The sequence below is a fragment of the Larimichthys crocea genome, unplaced genomic scaffold (genome assembly GCF_000972845.2).
Source record: "Larimichthys crocea isolate SSNF unplaced genomic scaffold, L_crocea_2.0 scaffold33, whole genome shotgun sequence".
Lineage (NCBI taxonomy): Eukaryota > Metazoa > Chordata > Actinopteri > Sciaenidae > Larimichthys > Larimichthys crocea.
Genome location: NW_020854355.1, coordinates 701,152 through 722,166, shown reverse-complemented (window position 1 = coordinate 722,166; position 21,015 = coordinate 701,152). Strand labels below are relative to the sequence as shown.

The 21,015-nt window shown below is 49.7% G+C and overlaps 1 protein-coding gene across 1 annotated transcript; it reads left to right on the top strand.

Annotated features, from left to right (window-relative positions):
• Nucleotides 1-14,153: 14,153 nt before the first annotated feature.
• On the top strand, nucleotides 14,154-20,591 carry rapgefl1 (Rap guanine nucleotide exchange factor (GEF)-like 1). The gene is made up of 13 exons (XM_019268868.2): nucleotides 14,154-14,309; nucleotides 14,631-14,728; nucleotides 14,942-15,054; nucleotides 15,522-15,689; nucleotides 15,777-15,874; nucleotides 17,391-17,513; nucleotides 17,596-17,774; nucleotides 17,910-18,000; nucleotides 18,192-18,242; nucleotides 18,920-19,007; nucleotides 19,188-19,252; nucleotides 19,344-19,398; nucleotides 19,565-20,591. The coding sequence occupies exons 1-13, from the start codon at nucleotides 14,199-14,201 to the stop codon at nucleotides 19,687-19,689; spliced, it is 1,365 nt and encodes a 454-aa protein (XP_019124413.1). The 5' UTR covers nucleotides 14,154-14,198; the 3' UTR covers nucleotides 19,690-20,591.
• The last annotated feature ends 424 nt before the right edge of the window (nucleotides 20,592-21,015 follow it).

Sequence of the window (21,015 nt, the reverse complement as noted above, 5' to 3'; positions counted from 1 at the left end):
GTGTGTGTGTGAGAGTGTCAGTGTGTGTAAGTGTGTGTGTGGTGAGAGTGTCAGGGTGTAAGTGTGTGGTGTGTGTGTGTCAGTGTGTAAGTGTGGTGTGTGGTGTGTGTCGTGTGTCAGTGTGTGTGTGTGTGTGTGTCAGTGTGTAAGTGTGTGTGTGCATTCAAACATACGCTCAGCGCATCAATGAACGAGTGTAACAGGCCGGGGTTGACTCTGTTTGTGACATCAGCAGGTTCTTCTGCACACGCTCAGTGCTCAAGGGACAGACGCATACGCAGATGTTACGGTGGTTGTGTGTGTGTGTGTGTGTGTGTTTGTGTGTGTGTGGTGTGTGTGGGTTGTACGTGTGAGGTCATCAACACACAGTGTTCATATCAGTGAGCTGCAGAGGTGTTGGTGATGTTTGCTCCTGCTCAACTCTTTATTATATTGTCTAACATACACACTTTTTCATTCAGCCGTCTGTCGTCCTCTCATTTTTAATGAACATTTTCGCTTTCCTCCTTTTATAGAGTTTTTGTATAGTTTTATCACGGGTTAACTTCTTAACAGTTATGAATTTATTTTCTATGCATATGTTTAATTTTGCTAAAAAAGTTTAAAACACTTTTAACTTTTAGAGTTTAACCCTGCAAATGTTTAATTCCTCGGACAATTTAGATTAATCTCAGGTTCCATTTAACGTATGGTGTACTGTGTTACAGGTTCATTCTAATGTGTGTTTAATGTGTTTAATGTGTGGTTTGCAATGCTGCTACTGGATGCTTGAATTTCCCTCAGGATCAATAAAGTACTATCTATCTACTATCTATCTATCTATCTATCTATCTATCATTCAACATGTCTGGCCGGCTAAATGACTCCGGTTACACCATTATATAAAGATTTATATAAAATACAGAAGGAAGTAATAAAACGGATATGAACAAGCAAAATATGACGATGAAAAGAACAAACGTAACAAACAGGAAGCAGCAGGTAGAAAGAATAAATGTCTATCTATATACACGAGGTCACGCTGCATGTGAGAGGAAACGCTGACGTACGAGGGGTCAAGGAGCTGCTACATCATCGATAATGAGCCAATTAGAAGGCACAGGCTCCACTTCAGTCCCAACTGCAGTTACATCATCATCTACACTCGGCTGTCAATCACGTCACCATGGTTACCGCAGGCATGTGACCAACCAGGAGCAGCAGCTCAGTTCTCAACTCCTCCTTTCCACACTTGTCCGTGTGCAGTGGAAGGACGAAGCGTGTTGGAGGACTCGGGCAGTTAAAGGGTTAAACTCACAGGTGCGGCCTGCTCCTTTAACAGCTGAGCGCCTCTTTGTGCTCAGCAGCTGCTGCTGAATATTCCATGAGCAGGAGAGACCGTCTGCAAGCCGATTGGCTGTTTAAAGCCTGTCAATCACAAGGTTACATAATGGCTCCCCCCCCCTCCTGTTTATGAATATTCATGTAACGTCAGAGCAGGTTGGTGTTGTGTGTGTGGTGTGTGTGTGTGTTGTGTGTGTGGGTGTGTGTGTGGTGTGTGTGTGTGTGAGAAAAAGAAAGAAATGAGGTACAAACTGAAACCTGGAGATCTTTTGTTTTAAATCAACATTTTAAACGAACGTCTGTTAAATCTGCTGATGCTGCACGAGCGTGCTCACACTGATGCTGCTGTCGCCTGGACTTTAACATTTACATTAAAAAGAAAACACGTCACATGATCATTTTTATTATTATGATCTTATTGATCCGGAGTGACGACAAACAACAGAAACAAAACCATTGAATGCACTTATCATCCATCCCACATCATCGTAACATTAAAACAAACGCCGTCACAGTGACGTGTACTTCAGGTTAACAGACATTGGCAAACTGATCAGCGGTCAGCTCCACTGCAGCTCAGGTGAGTTTAGAATTAAAACATGAAGAAAGTTGGACGATGTCTGATCAGATTCAGAATACAGATAAACGAGCTCCAGTCCGTCAGTCTCTGAGCTGCAGTGAGCTGAAGCCGTCGCTTGAATGAGGAAGGGATGGATGCACACCCTCGCCTCCCTCCCCCTCCTCCTAAAACACGACCATCTTCAAGTTTCATCGTCCTCTTTTTGTAATTAGAAATTAAAACTCCCGCGCTCATAAATCAGGTGGTAAACACGCCGAATAATGCTGGTAATAATGTTCAGAATAAATCAAATATGCAGCCGGACCGGAGCTCAGAGGCGTCGAAGAAAACTCAAACCAACGTCAGGTCATCGGGAGATCGCTCATTTTCAGGTGACGCGCTGTGTTAAGGACCGGAGCGGTTCATCAGAACCGAACACTCGTCAGGCCGGCGTGTTTTTCTGACATCACAAAATTTGCGGAGGCGGCGGCTTCAATTTCACGGAGAAGAACACCAACATTTTTAAAACATGTTTCGGCATGACTTTCGACTTCAGTTCACGAGTTTGTCTGTTACTGACGAATATAAAAACAACGCTGCGTGAATATTTTCTGATATATACTTTGACGACGACAGACGGTAGAACCGTTACCTCGCTGACACAGATTGAAAACAAGAAAAGAGTCGCCGCTCAGTTCACAAGACGTACAGCAGGTCACCTGATCGACAGACAAACTGAGTCGCCGTCTGGATTTTCGCGGTCGGGATGAACTCGCAGGCGATCTGGATGATGGTCTTTTTTATTGTGAAGTGAAGCAAACAAGAAGCAGAGAGAACTTAACGGCATGTGTTTACCTTCATGTTCTGAAAACAGACAAATCAGAGTGGTTTCTCGGCCCTTCGTCCTCACGCCGTGAACGCATGAACCAAAGAAATATTACTAATAAAAACAAACCGTGATAAATGAACAAACAACAGTGGAAGCTAAAGCTTTGTCTTCGTCCTACGTCTCTACCACGAGTCCACGTTAACGCCCGAGTCCCTGCCGACTGCTCTGCCATGTATTAGAACTGTTACTGCTAAAGTTTCTGTTCAAGCTTCTATATACACATTTTCATTCTAGGTACAGCGACGGCAACGGCTCGTCTCCGACCGGCGACTGACTTTTGTGCAACTTTCGTGTCGAGTTTATAAAGGGCCGGCCCGCTCGGTTCAACAGCAAACAGTGAGAACAGCCGCACCGACCGGTACGGGAAAACCTTTCAGCGCCACAGAACCGGTCCAACACTGTCGCGGTGTGTCTGGATGAGCTGTGGCCATGGTAACGCTTGTTATTTTGCATAAACTGTTTGAAAGAAGCGGGGTCTTGGTCTAATGTGACGGATGTGAATAAAAGGTGATTTTGGTGACGTCAGTCCTGTAAGCTGCGCCCGATTGGTTATCTGACCTGCAGCAGTTTGCAGACTGGACCGGGTTCAGCCCGTCTCCACCTGCTCGACTCCCGCGTGCAGAGCTGATGCACAGCAGGAAGTCAGCCAATTTTCAAAATAAACATTAATGTACATACTTCCTTTTGGTAGATTAACAGAAAATAATCTGGGAACGTCTGGAGCAGAACATTCAGAGCCGAGCCGGTCCACATGTGATCATGCAGTCTTTAATATATTTATATCTTTAAACATCTTTGGGACATCGTGAGACGTCTCAAATATCTGAGTATATTTGAGCTTCTGGTCTGGGACACGACAGGTTAAAGTAACGTTAGAGTAACCGTTAGAGTACGTTACAGTGACAAACGCAGAGCTGTTTGAAAGCAGACAAAGAAGTTCAAATCTGACTTGACGGGAACACGTGGACGGTTTCAGAAGCACCGGGTGGCGGATCAACATTCAGATCCACACAAAACGTCTCACAGAGAAGAGCTGACGTAGAGGGCGGAGTCACCTCCACCCACACACACAAACCGTTTATCTGCCGCCAACGTGAAAAGAAAAAACCTCCGCCCCTCTGATCCAACGCGAGCTCAACTGTGGACTCAGCAGTTTTCAGGGTCGGAGACACGCTGGTGGGAATCAAAACCTGCGACTGCAGAGTTACAGAGCGGTCCAAGCGTGACGCGGCAACACACACCGCCCCCGCAACGGACCGCTACGGGTCAAAACAAAGAGAAGAAAAAAAAGAAAAGAAGGAAAGTCTTTCCATCAGTGATGCTGAGGGGTCACAGTCAGATCCGTCTGCACCTCCGTCCGTCCACCCGTCTCCGTCCGTCCGTCCACCCCCTGCTTCCGTCCCGCCCTCCCCTGGATAAGGTCGGTGGTTGCCGTTGGACCTCCCATCCCTCCTACAGACACAAAACATGAATAAAAACAGAAACTGTTTTTGATGAGATGAGAGGGAGAGAGAGAGAGGGAGAGAGAGGGAGGTGGAGAGAGCCTGGCGGTGTACCGAGCCTGATGGGACCGTGAGGCGGGCGGACCGTCGGAACCTCTGCAGTGTCTGACCTGGAAACAGAGCCGAACACGGCCGCTGCTGCCGCGGCTCAGAAAACCCACGACACGCAAACGCACCTCCCGGGCGGGTCGTTCCTCCTCCAGGTGCGCGGAGGTGAAAAGGATCCGGTACCGTCGAGCGTTCATCGCAGATATCACGGAGAAAACCCCGACACAGACGCGGTGCACCGGTTCACCTCCCGGAGGAATCACCGGGGAGCTGCGCAGAGGAAGAGCCGTGTGCGGTTCATAGTCTCGGGGCTTTTCTGCGCTCGGTCCCGGAGCCGCTCGGTGTTTACGCGGCTGCAGCAGAGAGGAGAGGCGGGGGAGGAGGAGCAGGCAGCCGGGGAGGAGGACGCGGTGCAGCGGCCACACGGAGCAGCTCTCCGGGAGGAAAGCGGGGCTCGTGTCGCTGCGGTGACAGAGAGACGCTCCGCACCTCCACCTCCACCTCCACCTCACCCAGCAGCACCGACCTCCACCTCCACTGATGGGGTAAAACCGGCTCGTTCTTGCAGAGCACCGTCCGGAGGGTCCGCGCACACCTGCCCACACCTGCCCACCCCCGACCTGCGGGGCCTGTATGATGTAGGACACCCCCTCCCCCCGAACCCCTCCCCACCTCCGTCTCTCTGCATCATCCACCCTGCACCTCCACCCATCACTGCATCTCTACCAGCGTCCCACCATGCCGGCGGGGATGAAGCCGCTGGAGAAGTTCCTGAAGAAGCAGACCACGGCGCTGACCCGGGCCGGGGGCTTTGTTGGCGGGGTGGCGGACAAGGCGAGCGGGGGGACCGGGGCGTCCCGCCGGAGGGCCAGCCTGTCCCGGGTCGTACCTTTCTTCAGGGAGACGTCACCGGAGAGCGGCCAGGCTCGTGAGGTGTTCAGGTGAGACACGTGGGGCGGGTTTCCTGACAGGTGGAGATTGAGAAACATGGAGGACAGATAGTGACAACCTGTCTGTGACCTGAAGACACAACCTGCAGTTCCTCTAACGTCCACCTGAGGCTGGCTCCAGAAGTGAGTCAGTCTCCATAAGTCCCCATGTCCAAATGTCCAACTTCACAGCAGAAATAAACATGTTTACAGCCTGGTACAAAAAACAGTTTTGGTCTCTGTAGCTAATTTCCCCGTTCATGACAACTGTACTGAGGGTGAATTTATATACAACTCACCTGTTCACATTATATTAAGGCTTAAAGTTATGCAGGGTTAAGCAGCAGGGACCTTTGACTGACCGGTGGGTTGGTTCACAGAGATAGTCCAGTTTTAGGACAGTCTGCGGGGACCGTCACACAGGACTACGGTCCATGTTTTAGACAGTCTGCTGGGAGTCACGGAGACTACGTCCAGTTTTAGACAGTCTGCGGGGACGTCACAGGAGACTACGTCCAGTTTTAGACAGTCTGCGGGGACGCACGGAGACTACGTCCAGGTTTTAGGACACGTCTGGGGGACGTCACGGAGACACGTCCAGTTTTAGACAGTCTGGGGGACGTCACGGAGACTACGTCCGTTTTAGACGTCTGCGGGGACGTCACGGAGACTACGTCCAGTTTTTAGACAGTCTGCGGGGACGTCACAGAGACTACGTCCAGTTTTAGAAGTCTGCGGGGACGTCACGAGACTACGTCCAGGTTTTAGACAGTCTGCGGGACGTCACGAGACTACGTCCAGGTTTTAGACAGTCTGCGGGGACGTCACGGAGACTACGTCCAGTTTTAGAACAGTCTGCGGGGACGTCACGGAGACTAGTCCAGGTTTTAGACATCTGCGGGACGTCAACGGGAGCTACGTCCAGGTTTTAGACCGTCTGCGGGGACGTCTCAGAGGACTACGTCCAGGTTTTAGCAGTCTGCGGGGACTCACGGAGACTACGTCCAGGTTTTTAGACAGTCTGCGGGGACGTCTCAGAGACTACGTCCAGGTTTTAGACAGTCTGCGGTTTCAGAGACTACATCCAGGTTTTAGACAGTCTGCGGTTTCAGAGACTACGTCCAGGTTTTAGACAGTCTGCGGGGACGTCTCAGAGACTACGTCCAGGTTTTAGACAGTCTGTGGGGACGTCACAGAGACTACGTCCAGGTTTTAGACAGTCTGTCTATGTTCTGGTCTCTGACTCTTCTTCTGTCCCTTCAGTCCTGACAGTGAGGACGCCCCGTCCTGGCCCTCAGCCACAGGGCCCGGTCTGGTCACGGTGCCCAGCAGTGCTAACGGCTCTGGGTCTGGTTCCGGTTCTGGAGGAGGGGACGTCCGCAGTCCGTCTCTGTCCAGTGATGAGCAGAGCTCCGAGGCCAGCCTGATCACAGAGACCAGCAGCGGCGGTGGAGGGGGGACACCACTTCCTCCCGACACTCCGGACAACCTGACCCTGTCTGTGCTCGACAGCGTGGCGGGAAAACGCTCCGGACACTGCACAGGTAAGACAGGAAGTGACCTCACACAACTGATGCTAAGCTAACGGCTACCTGACTGAGCCGCTTCCTCATTAACAGGAAGTGACACTCTGACTAATTAAAGAGGATCAAAGGGAGACTAACGAGCATGTGTCAACTGTGAGACGTGAAGGGAAGAGAGGCGGGTTCTGTCATAATGAGGTCAGTCAGATCCAGAACCAGACCAAGAGCCAGAACCAGAACCAGACCAAGAGCCAGAACCAGACCAAGAACCAGAACCCAAACCAGACCTAGAACCAGACCTAGAACCAGACCTAGAACCAGAGCAGGAACAGGTTCAGATCGAGCCGTTTACTGCAGGAAAACACTCAGTTTATACTGTGTGTGTGTGTGTGTGTGTGTGTGTGGTTACATAATCACTGCCGTCCTCTTTCAGAAACGCAGCCTGCTTATTACAGCTGAAGTGGGTGTGTGCATGCGTGTACGTGTGTGTTCCTGCAGGAGTGTGTGTGTGTGTGTGTGCATGCGTGTGTGTGTGTGGGTCCACGTCTTTAAATTGATTTTTTTGTTTTTTTGCAGAAACAAAAAAACAAAAATCTAAAATATTCAAATAATGTTTAATATTAATGACGTAAAGATTTAAATATAATAAATAACATTAATAATAAATTATATAAAACTACATTTTTAAAAAATCATCAGTGACGCAGGTCCGGTGGTCCACCAGGATCTGGCCCGGTGGACCTGACAGTCAGTGGGTTCTGTACCCTGAACATGGGCTCACACAAAGACTGTCCACATGAAGTCTTTAAAGGAACGGTTCTGGTTCTGTCGGGTCGTCTCTGGTTCTGCTTCAGCTCGTCACATTAAAATGTTCAAACGAACTAAAGATTTGAATCTTCGTCACGTTCATGAATAATCCAACACGTCTCACAGAGTGTGTGTGTGTGTGTGTGTGTGTGTGTTATATAACAGTGAATATTCAGTGTGTGTCTGAGGAGCTTCAGCTCTGAAACCACGTACGTCTTTGTGTTTAGGGTGAAAGTCTCAGTGGCAGCGCTGGTTCTGGTTCTGGTTCTGGTTTTGGGTTCTGTTGAGGTGTCACCATAAACCAGAACAGCCCGAGATATTTCAATAATGAAACTCTGATATCACGTTAATTACACGTAATGATCACGCGTCTCCCTGCTCTACATGTGTGGTTCCCACCCTGTTTGTTATTTTGGCACGTCGTGATGATCGCGAGTCTGTTTGTCAGGAACGTGAAACATTCAGAGAGGCTGAGCTGTGGAATTCAAACTGGACTGACTGGTCGGGTTTGGACCCGAGGGAGGAGGCGGGTTTGGATTCAGACGATCGATCAGCAAACATGAACTCAAAGTCTCAGAGAGAGATGGACCCGGCCCGGCCCGGTTCACAGCTGTCATCAGATACGCTCGAATCAATCGGTCAAACGAGTTCCAGCTGCTGTCGATAAATTCTGGATCTGAACCAAAGTGTTCGGACTCCGACGAGACGATGTCAGAAATATCAGCTGATCATCGTCATGTCACTACGGTGGCCCAGAGGGGACAGAAGTGATGAACTTATTCTGAGACTCTGAAAACGTTGTTTAAACGTTAGTCTGTGATTGTCTGTGGGTTAACACGCTAACGTGGATTCACTAATTACAGCGTCACTGTGCGAGCTAATTAAAGAGCCTGCAGAGCTAACAGCATGCTAACTGTTAGCAATCCAATGTCAGGCAATAGGACACAATGCTAAGCTAAGGAAGCTAACATTAGCAATGCTAAGCTAAGGAAGGTAACATTAGCAATGCTAGGTTAAGGAAGCTAACATTAGCAATGCTAGGCTAAGGAAGCTAACATTAGCAATGCTAGGCTAAGGAAGCTAACATTAGCAATGCTAAGCTAACAGCACAGAGCTAACACATCGTTAGATACAAGCTAACGTAACATTAGCTTTGTTAAGTCACTGGTACGTTGTTGGCTAATTGGACACAAAGCTAACATAGTGTCCTCATGTCCCTGTGTCTTTGTGTCCCTGTGTCCTCCTGTCCCTGTGTCCCTGTGTCCTCCTGTCCTCGTGTCCTCGTGTCTCTGTCAGACTCGTCCACGTCGCGCTGAATGTTTTTGTAAATTACACGTGCTTCATATTTAATTACTGCAGAGCCTGTTGATCCTCGTCAGTCAGTGTGACCCACATCAGCTTAATTTAGCTCTGCGTCACACCCACAACACACACACACACACACCCACAGACACACACACACACACAGACACACACACACACACACAGACACACACACCCACAACACACACACACACACACACACACAGACAGACACACACACACACACAGACACACACACACACACACCCACACACCCACAACACACACACAGACACACACACACAGACACACACACCCACAACACACACACACACACACACACACACACAAACACACACACAGGTTGTCTGAGAAGTAAACGTTGTTTGCTCTTTATGTTCACCTCACTGATGATTCTCACCTGTCAGGTTTTACCTGCTCAGGTCGAGTAAAATTCACCACACAACACACACACACCACACACACACACACACACACCTCACACCTCTGTGAATACTTACATGAGTGTTTCAGGACGGCAGGTTTGATTAATTATGCTGTCAAGACGGTCTAAAACCTGACGTAGTCTCTGAGACTGTCAAAAACTGGACGAGTCTCGAGACTGTCTAAAAAACCTGGACGTAGTCTCTGAGACTGTCTAAACCTGGACGTAGTCTCTGAGACTGTCTAAACTTGGACTAGTCTCTGTGACTGTCTAAAACCTGGACATAGTCTCTGAGACCTGTCTAAACCTGGACTAGTCTCTGAGGCTGTTTAAAACCTGGACATAGTCTCTAGGACTGCTAAACCTGACGTAGTCTCTGAGACTGTCTAAAACTGGACGTAGTCTCTGAGGCTGTCTTAAAACCTGGACATATCTCTGAGACTGTCTAAAACCTGGACATAGTCTCGGAGACTGTCTAAACCTGGACGTAGTCTCTGAGGCTGTCTAAAACTGGGACATAGTCTCTGAGACTGTCTAAACGTTGACTAGTCTCTGGAGGCTGTCTAAAACTGGACATAGTCTTGAGGCTGTTAAAACCTGGACTAGTCTCTGAGACTGTCTAAACTTGGACATAGTCTTTGAGACTGTCTAAACCTCGACGTAGTCTTGACTGTTAAAACCTGGACATAGTCTCTGAGACTGTCTAAAACTGGACGTAGTCTCTGAGACTGTCTAAAACTGGACAGAGTCGCGTGACTGTCTAAAACCGGACGTAGTCTCTGAGACTGTCTAAACCTGGACGTAGTCTCTGAGACTGTCTAAACCTGGACGTAGTCTCTGAGACTGTCTAAAACTGGACGATAGTCCTTGAGACTGTCTAAACCCTGACGTAGTCTCTGAGACTGTCTAAAACCTGGACGTAGTCTCTGAGACTGTCTAAAACTGGCGTAGTCTCTGGAGACTGTCTAAAACTGGACTAGTCTCTGGACTGTCTAAAAAACGGGACGTAGTCTCTGAGCGGAGCTTGTCGACGTAGTCTCTGAGACTGTCTAAACCTGGACGTAGTCTCTGAGACTGTCTAAACCTGGACGTAGTCTCTGAGACTGTTTAAAACCTGGACGTAGTCTCTGAGACTGTCTAAAACCTGGACGTAGTCTCTGAGACTGTCTAAAACCTGGACGTAGTCTCTGAGACTGTCTAAAACCTGGACGTAGTCTCTGAGACTCAGTTACTTTGGAGCTCAGCAGTGAAAACTTCATTCAGTAGAAATGTTATTTACATTCTGCTTCACAGGTAACACACCTGAACACCTGCCTGCCTCAACACGCCTGTACGTGTGTGTGTGTGCGTGTGTGTGTGTGTGTGTGTGTGTGTGTGTGTGTCTGTGTGTGTGTGTGTGTGTGTGTGTTATGTAAGAAGCTTCAGCAGGTTTGTTTCTCTTTTATGAAACTGTCAGGAAACTTCATCATCTTTCTGTTTTACCTGCGAGGCAGCTGTTTACACACACACTCACACACACACACACACACACACACTGTCACACACACACACACACACACACACTGTCACACACACACAGTGATAATATTATGGGGTGGAAGAGGCGTTGCCATAGCGACTGCTGCTGTTCTTCCAAAGCTTCATGAACCGTCTTCACTTCAGTTCATGAACTAAAATCAGCTGATGACGTGAAAACATGTTGTGACAGGATGTGATGTCATTAATGAACTCCGCCCGTTTGGCACGTACACACACACACACACACACACACACACACACACTTTTGTTGAACTCTCTCTGGTCTGATGGTTGAACGCGTTGTGTCCTCGTGCTGTCGTGGGTTTGAATCCCGGTGCTGTTGTGTTGTGTTCAGTGCTGCAGCCCGGCAAGGCGGCGTGACAGAACCGACCCGTGTGGGCGGATTCTCTTTCTGTAGAAGAAGAAGAAGAGAACACGCTGCCCACTCGCTCAGCTCGCTCTCCTTCTGCCTTCACCTTCAGCTTCCTCGACAGAGAGCGCCACTTCCTGTGTGTGTGTGTGTGTGTGTGTGTGTGTGTGTGTGTGTGTGTGTGTGTGTGTGTGTGTGTGTGCAGATACATAAGAGCCTCTTTAGCACCTGTTCACATAGCAACCAGCTCTCAACAAGACATTTGGAGAAGAGGAGTGGGAGGAAGGGAGGGAGTGAGGAGGGATGGAGGTAGGCGGAGGGAGTAGTTAGTGCGTTCGGAGTAGTCTGCTGAGGAGGAGGAGGAGGGGGGAGGACAAAAACACAAAGAGTGAAATTAGAGGCTTCACATGCAGCTGAATGTGAAGTCAGTCTGTTTCCTGCAGACGGGTCGGTTCTGTCCACACACACACACACACACACACACACAGTCATAAAGCAGAACCACAGATCTGAACCAGAACCTGTGTGTGTGTGTGTGTGTGTGTGTGTGTGTGGACAGAACTTCTCTGTAGGCGTTCTTCACGTCCCGCTCGGCTCACTCGTCCTCTCCTCTCCCTCCCACGCTCTCTCTCTCTCTCTCTGCGTTCTTCATGTTCCTTCATTAAACCTGATTATTAATGAGCTTCATGAATAATTCAGATATGCAAATGTCAGAGTTCAGTTCTTCTGATCGATGAATCAAATTATCGGATCAATAATCAACATTAAGACATCTGATTGATCATGTGACCAATCAGCCACATCAGCAGTATCACAAGTCTGATCTCACACACACACACCCACACACACACACACACACACACACACACACACACACACACACACTTCTCTTACATTTCCCTCTTCATCCTCTCACTGTCGGCAACGTGGTGTCTCTATGGTAACCGCCTGCAGAGAGGCGGACCCCGGCAGGACACGCCCACTGCAGCATGCCTCTCTCACTCACACACACACACACACACACACACACACACAGTATATTTCAGTGAATGTGACCACAGGTTTGGAGTCGTGCTGCTTCAGCATCTTAAATTACAGCCGCTCGCTGCAGCTCATCATCATGGTTATCTGAACGTTGTGCTAACGTTTGAGCAGAAATGTTTAAACAACGTTTGTCTGTGTGTGTGTGTGTGTGTGTGTGTGTGTGTGTGTGTGCGCGCTTCAGCTTCACACATCAGGAAGACACGAAGAGCTAAATATGTCTGCATGGCCTACATTCAGAGTGTGTGTGTGTGTGTGTGTGAGTTTCTCTGTAACAGAATTAAATTTTATGTTTTTATTATTTTCTTCTTGTTATTGGGTTGATAGCTAAGAGTTTGGGCACGAGTTGGAAACTTTCCGTGGGAATAAACTGGTAATTTACAACATTGAAGCTCGGCCCTTTCACAGGGAACTTAAATACAGCTGAAATGTGTAAACATGTGAAAACATATTTGAGCATAATCTTGACTCAAACTGATTTCATGCAGGTACACTTGAGTATCACTGCAGGGCTACTGAGGCCACGCCCCCTACCTGCACAGGTGATTTCTGGACCTGGACCACACACACACTGTTGAAGACACACATTTGATAATATTGTTCAATTAAATAATTCAAACTTGATAAAGTTCTGATTTGGAATATTTCCAAGATTCCCCAGCTTATCTTCCCATGGAAATTTTCTGGAAATTTCACGGAAACTTTCCACCCCTTTGCAGCCCTGCTCGTGATGGACATCCCTGGATAATGATGTGTTGCTGTGAGACGTTCAAGGACCTCTGTGCTGCTGTGTTTTTGTTTTTCCCGTGGTGGTGTGTTCAGGTACAGTCTGTAACTCTGAGCTCTCTGTCTGCAGAAACTCTGCTGGATGACTTCATGTTGACACATCCCATCTTCCTGACGGCCGACAGGTTGCAGCAAGTTCTGCTGCAGCAGTATCCTCCAACGCAGACACACCTGGATGTGTGCACGCCATGACCGAGCTTCAGACACACACGTGTGTTTGTTCTCAGCGTTATCTCAGCGTTATCTCAGCGTTATCTCAGCGTTATCAGCGTTATCTCAGCGTTATCTCAGCGTTATCTCAGCGTTATCTGAAGGAAATTTAATGTGCAAATATGCAAATGAGGCGTTATCTAATGCGAACTCTTGGCGGGAAAACAAAGTCTGAGTCGTTTAAAATGTAAATGAGTTTTCTTCTGCAGAGAGCGTCGTCCTCTAACACTGAGAGACAGACAGAGAGACAGACAGACAGACAGAGAGAGAGACAGAGAGAGACAGACAGACAGACAGAGAGAGACAGACAGACAGACCGACAGAGAGAGACAGAGAGAGAGACAGACAGACAGACAGAGAGACAGACAGAGAGAGACAGACAGACAGAGAGACAGACAGACAGGTGTGGGTGGAAGACAAATGGAAGCGATGTGATGAGACGTTCAGGGACTCCGTCAGTTTGTGTTTCTGATTCAGGCGTGCTGTGTGAGCAGAGCAGTAAGATGGCAGCTCAGCATTGGCCCGGTTCAGACCCAGTTCAGACCCAGTTCAGACCCAGTTCAGGCCCAGTTCAGACCCAGTTCAGGCCCGGTCACGGTCAATGTTTGTCAGTTTGTGGCTGCAGCTGATAAAAGAAGAGATCACAGTGTTCTCTCTAATAACGTTTAAAGAACGTATTTCCAACATAACATGTCCTGCAGGTTCTCAGCTCTCTGCCATCAGGTTGGACCGGATCAGTTCCAGATCTCAGAACTTTCAGCGCTGTCTGTCATGTGGGTCGTCACGGCGCCGTCTCACACTTGGTTTGTTTCCGTCCTTAACTCGAGTGCTCAGGTTCTCTCTGGAGACGGAGGGAGGGAAGGAGGGGGAGGGGCGAGGGAGGGAGGCTCAGGGTGAGAGGAGGAGGGAGGGGGGAGGAGAGACGGACGGAGAGAGCGAGGGAGTGATGGACGGAGGGGAGAGGAAGCAGGCGGTGCTCAACGTCGCCTTCAGGTACCTGGACACCTACAGAGAGCTGCTGCAGGAGGAGGGCGAGCGCAGCAACAGCTTCCCCAAGGTAACACACACACACACACACACAGACACACACACACACACACACACACACACACAGACAGACACACACACACACACACACACAGACAGACACACACACACACTCTGCAGGATGGGAACTGTTGTTTTTGGCTCCTGGTTGTCACAGCAACAGGACTGACTCATCTGAGCACACACACCTCGAGAATGTTGTTTAAAAACTTTAATTACACACACACACACACACACACACACACACACACACACACATACAGTCCCTGTATTTGATTTGTGTATAAATGTGTGTGTGTGTGTGTGTGTGTGTGTGTGTGTGTGTGTGTAGGAGCTGTACCTGTGTGCGGTTCAGGAGTTGACTCGGTATCCTGAACTCGTCGAGGACGTCCTCAAACTGCAGAGATGGACCGAGATCTTACACTGCCCGTGAGACACACACACACACACACACACACACACACAATAACACACACACACAATAACACACTGATTTGTGTTCTGATTGGTCAGCAGCCTTGTGCCTGCTTCATTCTTATTGGTCACAATGAGTCACATGATGTTTACTCTCTGATTGTTTTAATTGAACAAGTTTTATTGTGTGTGTGTGTGTGTGTGTGTGTGTGTGTGTGTGTGTGTCAGCTCTGACGAGGAGAAGGAGAGCAGGAAGAAGCAGGTCCGTCCTCTGTTCAGACACTTCAGACGCATCGACGCCTGTCTGCAGCCCAGAGAGGCGTTCAGGGGCTCCGACGAGAGTACGGCACACTCACACACACACACACACACACACACACACAGAAATATGAACGCTGTAGTATTTGCTGTAAACACACCTGCAGTCTGAGACACACCCAGGACACACACACACACACACACACAGCCTCATAAAACAAGGACGTGTTTAACGTAGCTTAGCACAAAGACTGGAAGCGGGGGGAAACTGTTAGCCTAGCCCCCAGTACTCACACATGTGAGTATTACCACATGTGTAGTCCAGCAAATACTGCCTGAGGCAGTATTTGCTGGACTACACATGTGGTAATACTCACACATGTAGTAATACTCACACATGTAGTAATACTCACACAGTACTTTAATATTAAATACTGGACTTTCTAAGGCGCAGTACCGCCAGAGCTCACCAGATGGCGCTACAGCATCTGTTATGTTGATGGTGTGTGTGTGTGTGTGTGTGTGTGTGTGTGTGTGTGTGTGCGTGCAGTCTTCTGCCGGGTCTACACTCCGGACCACTCCTACGTCACCATCAGGAGCCGGCTGTCCTGTCGGGTCGGAGAGATTCTGGCTCTGGTCCGAGAGAAACTGCAGTACAGCGAGGACCAACCGGTTCTGCCCGGAAACCTCATACTGGTGGCTGTGACGTCAGCCGGAGGTCAGCACACACACACACACACACACACACACACACATGCTGACACACACACATGTTGTTAACGTGTGTGTGTGTGTGTGTGTTCAGAGAAGGCCGTGTTCCGGCCCAGTGATGAGGCCGTGTTCACCACGCTGGGAGTCAACACACACCTGTTCACCTGTGAAGCGTCTGAGCTGGAGTCTCTGGTGAGGAACCAGACTGAGACCAGGACTGAGACCAGGACTGAGACCAGGCCTGAGACCAGGCTGAGACTAGGCTGAGACCAGGACTGAGACCAGGCTGAGACTAGACTGAGACCAGGACTGAGACTAGGCTGAGACCAGGCTGAGACCAGACTGAGACCAGGACTTAGACCAGGACTGAGACCAAGACTGAGACCAGGACTGAGACCAGGACTGAGATCAAACTGAGACCAGGACTGAGACCAAACTGAGATCAAACTGAGACCAGGACTGAGACCAGGACTGAGACCAAACTGAGATCAAACTGAGACCAAGACTTAGACCAAACTGAGACCAGGACTGGGACCAGGACTGAGACCAAACTGAGACCAGGACTTAGACGAGGCTGAGACCAGGACTGAGACCAGGCCGAGACCAGGACTGAGACCAGGACTGAGACCAGGACTGATACCAGGCTGAGACCAGGACTGAGACCAGGACTGAGACCAGGACTGAGACTAGGCTGAGACCAGGACTGAGACCAGGACTGAGACCAAACTGAGACCAGGACTGAGACCAGGACTGAGATCAAACTGAGATCAAACTGAGACCAGGACTGAGACCAAACTGAGATCAAACTGAGACCAGGACTGAGACCAGGACTGAGACCAGGACTGAGACCAAACTGAGATCAAACTGAGACCAAACTGAGACCAGGACTGGGACCAGGACTTAGACCAAACTGAGACCAGGACTTAGACCAAACTGAGACCAAACTGAGACCAGGACTTAGACGAGGCCGAGACCAGGACTGAGACCAGGCCGAGACCAGGACTGAGACCAAGATTGAGACCAGGACTGAGACCAGGACTGAGACCAAGATTGAGACCAAACTGAGATCAGGACTGAGACCAAGATTGAGACCAGGACTGGGACCAGGACTGAGACCAAACTGAGACCAGGACTTAGACCAGGCCGAGACCAGGACTGAGACCAGGACTGAGACCAAACTGAGACCAGGACTTAGACGAGGCTGAGACCAGGACTGAGACCAGGCCGAGACCAGGACTGAGACCAGGACTGAGACCAGGCTGAGACCAAGACTGAGACCAGGACTGAGACCAGGACTGAGACCAAGTTAGACCAGGACTGACCAGGCTGAGACCAGGACTGAGACCAGACTGAGACCAAGACTGAGACCAAGACTGAGACCAGGCTGAGACCAGGACTGAGACCAAGTTAGACCAGGACTGACCAGGCTGAGACCAGGCTGAGACCAGGCTGAAACCAGGACTGAGACCAGACTGAGACCAGGACTGAGACCAAGACTGAGACCAGACTGAGACCAGACTGAGACCAGGCTGAGACCAGGACTGAGACCAGGACTGAGACCAGGACTGAGACCAGGCTGAGACCAAGACTGAGACCAGGACTGAGACCAAGACTGAGACCAAGACTTAGACCAGGACTGAGATCATGAGAACGACCCGGCTGTTTCAGGTGTGTGTTGATCTGATGATGTCATTTCCTGCCCGCTCAGCTTCCTCTTCCTGAGGAGATCCACTGGTCGCCGGGCGACAGCAAACTCCACGACATGTCGGCGGAGGAGGTGTCCAATCAGCTGGTGGCGTTCGACTGGGAGCTGTTCAGCTGCGTGCACGAGGTCGGTGGCGTGATGCCGAGGCCGCCGCTCGAACGCCGGCACAGTTTACAGCTGTTTTCTTCTTCGTTGGTGTCTCCTGCAGGTGGAGTTTGTGTGTTACGTGTTTCACGGCGAGCAGTCCCGCTGGCGCCCCCTGAACCTGGAGCTGGTACTGCAGCGCTGCAGCGAGGTGCAGCACTGGGTCGCCACGGAGATTCTGCAGTGTCAGTCGCTGCCAAAGAGAGTCCAACTGCTGCGCAAGTTCATCAAGATCGCAGCGCTGTGAGTCACGTGACGGGGAGGGCGACGTGCACACGTCATGTGACAACTTCCTGTCTTAACGCGTGTGTGGGTGTGTGTGTGTGTGTGTATGTGTGTGTGTGTGTGTGTGCGTGTGTGTGTGTGTGTGTGTTCCAGCTGTAAGCAGCAGCAGGACCTGCTGTCCTTCCTTGCCGTGGTTCTGGGTTTAGACAACCCGGCCGTCAACAGACTGCGACTCACCTGGGAGGTACGAGAGTCACCTGACACGCCGCTGCACGTCACATGATCAGTGACACACACAGGAAGCAGAAGTCAACGTTACATGAACCTTACAGCTCCACTTCCTGTTTGAAAACACGTCACAATAACGTCAGCACTAACGATCAATACTGTGTGTGTGTGTGTGTGTGTGTGTGTGTGTGTGTGTGTTGTGTTCAGGGTCTCCCGGGAAAGTTCAGGAAGCAGTTTCAGCAGTTTGAGAGCATCGCGGTGAGTAAAGGAGTGTGTGTCTGTGTGTGTGTGTGTGTGCGTGCGTGTGTGTGTGTGTCTGTCTGTGTGTGTGCGTGTGTGTGTGTGTGTGTGTGAGTGAGTGTGTGTGTGTGTGTGTGTGTGTGTGTGTGAGCATTTCATGCCAGCACACAGCAACTAAAACGCGTACAGCGCCTCCGCGATGACATCAAACCTCTAACGTGTAAGTTCCATTCACTTTCAATGGACAGACGGCGTCACGCAGGCGACACGTGTCACTATCGTACTAAGCCGACGCTTCAGACGTCTTACCGTGTGCACGTGTGATGAAACAGCCTGAACTGGCACGTCGCTCTCTGGGTCACACATGGACTGCTTGAACTGTGAAGAAGCTGTTAGACTGAAAACTCGTCATCATAAAGTAATATATTATTTGTAAAATATTATTGACTTTATATATAAAGTAAAATAATAATTATTTGTACTTTGAGACGACACTGATCACCGTCACCTTCATTATTTGGTGTACTCACAATACGCCTATCGAACGCCTCTTCATGCAGGCCTAGGCGACACGGTTAAGGCGCTTTAGTGTAGTGTGTGTGTGTGTGTGTGTGTGTGTGTGTGTGTGTGTGTGTCTGATCTGGTTCATAATGATGAAGGTCGCCATCATCATCATCGTCGCCTCATCTCTCTAGGACCCGTCCAGGAATCACAAGTCCTACAGAGACCTGATCACCAGCCTGAGACCTCCACTGATCCCCTTCACACCTCTGCTGCTCAAAGGTGACACACACACACACACACACACACACACACACACACACTACTGTACACACTGTACGCCTATGTGTGTGCGTGTACAGCCTTAAGCTCTGTGTTGCCATGGTAACCAACCAGAAGAGTCTGAATGTGATTGGTGGGTTTATAAAGTGACTGATCGGTGTGTTTCCTGTTTCCTGTCAGATCTGACGTTTCTTCACGAGAGCTGCAAAACGTTTCACGGAGAACTCGTCAACTTTGAGAAGATGGTGAGTCCGTCACCTTCAAACGTTTCAGGAGCGTTCCCGTAACGCTTCCTGATGATGTCACAGATCTTTGACTCTTCTTCTCCTCGTGCAGCACAAAGTGGCCGAGATGGTCAGAACCATCAGACGGTACCGGAGCAGCCAGCTGGGTAACACACACACACACACACACACACACACACACTTTAACATGCTTTTATTGTGAAGGACGTGTGATGAACTCTGTCTCCATCTTGTGGTTTCCTGTCGTCACTGCTCCTCCGTGATGATTTTCTCTTCTCCTTCCTCCCCGCCTCTTCCTGTGTCACCTGGTAGCCATGGATACAGAGACGTCCCCCTCCCACCTGCAGACGAAGGCCTACGTCCGGCAGTTACAGGTTATTGACAACCAGAACCTGCTGTTCGACATGTCCTGCAAGCTGGAGCCCAAAGACACATAGAGGGAGGGAGGGAAGGAAAGGAGGGAAGACGAGGAAGAGGAAGAGGAGGATGCTGGAGGGAAGTCCAGGTAGAAAGAGACAGAAACCTTCAAACTCTCCTCCACCCACGATGTTGACCATCTGTTCAGTTTCTTCTTCTTGTCTTCCTCCACCTCTTCCTCCGTCATCCCTCCATCAGCAGCTGTCCAGTCCGAACACTGCCAGCCGTCCTGACGAGCTCACAGACCAAAAAACTCGTCACGTCATGATCAGTTTGTGTTTTAACCTCCAGATATCCCAAAACCTGCTGTCCGTCAGTCTGGACTGCTCGTTAAGGCTCGTTCAGGCTCGTTCAGGCTCGTTAAGGCTCGTTTAGATTCATTAGGGTTTGTTAAAGTTCGTTAAGGTTCAGTTTTTGTGAGACGAGACGGCGATCCAGAAGAAACTGTGACGATGTAATAAGAAGTCAAACTTCAGCGCCGTCAATTAACGACCTTCAGACGTCAACACAGACTCACCTTCAGTGAGACGTGTCATCAGGACGGTTGAACCAATCGCTGCTTCTACAGAAGAGATCGATCCTCCTGATTGGACCGTCCTGTGTGCTCACTTCCTGCACTTTCCCTCCTCTTCCTGTGGCGGCTGACCAATCAGAGTAGAGACAATCTGACACCGTGTCACAGAAAAACAGGAAGTGTACCGCGTTGACCCAAATATGAGACGATCTGTTCTCCGCGATCTGGAATGTTTGAAAAGTTTGTTTGATATTCGACATCGCGGCGTGTCGTCGTGTTGCGTTGTGTCGAAAACGTTTCCAGACACGTTCGTTACGCCGCGCATGTTCTGGAGTTTTCTCTCCTGAGGTAACACGAGGTCCCGTGTGGGCCACGAGGTCCCGTGTGGGCCTTGAGGTCCCGTGTGGGCCTTGAGGTCCTCAGCAGTATTAGTTGTTTGGCTTTGGTTGGGAACAGTAGGTGCCAGTCTATCTCAACACTGTGGTGTCCAGGGTCACAGAGACCTGTTGCTGCCTTCATAGACATAATAGATAGCTTGTTGTTGACGGTCCAATCTGCGTAAACAGACATCTGTGTCTCCAGACTAGAACATGCTGACAATAACACCTCCATGGGTAAAGACATTCTCTGTGACTCATTCTGGGCGTGTAGTATTTGTGCTGTTATCTTGGGGTTTAAAGTCGATCCACCAGGATGAGTTGGGCAGAATGTGAGACCGACTCAGGCACTTCTGATGAACTTTGAGAGTGTCTCTAATTCTCCTTGATCAAGCGTCAATAAATAATACAGCATCAGACATCAGAGGCTGCTGAACACTTTCTGAACTCCTGAC

Coding starts and splice junctions, on each gene's coding strand:
- rapgefl1 (XM_019268868.2), top strand. CDS start 14,199: ATGGACGGAGGGGAGAGGAAGCAGGCGGTGCTCAACGTCGCCTTCAGG. Junction 14,310..14,630: donor GCAGCAACAGCTTCCCCAAG/GTAACACACACA, acceptor GTGTGTGTGTAG/GAGCTGTACCTGTGTGCGGT. Junction 15,055..15,521: donor GTTCAGGGGCTCCGACGAGA/GTACGGCACACT, acceptor GTGTGCGTGCAG/TCTTCTGCCGGGTCTACACT.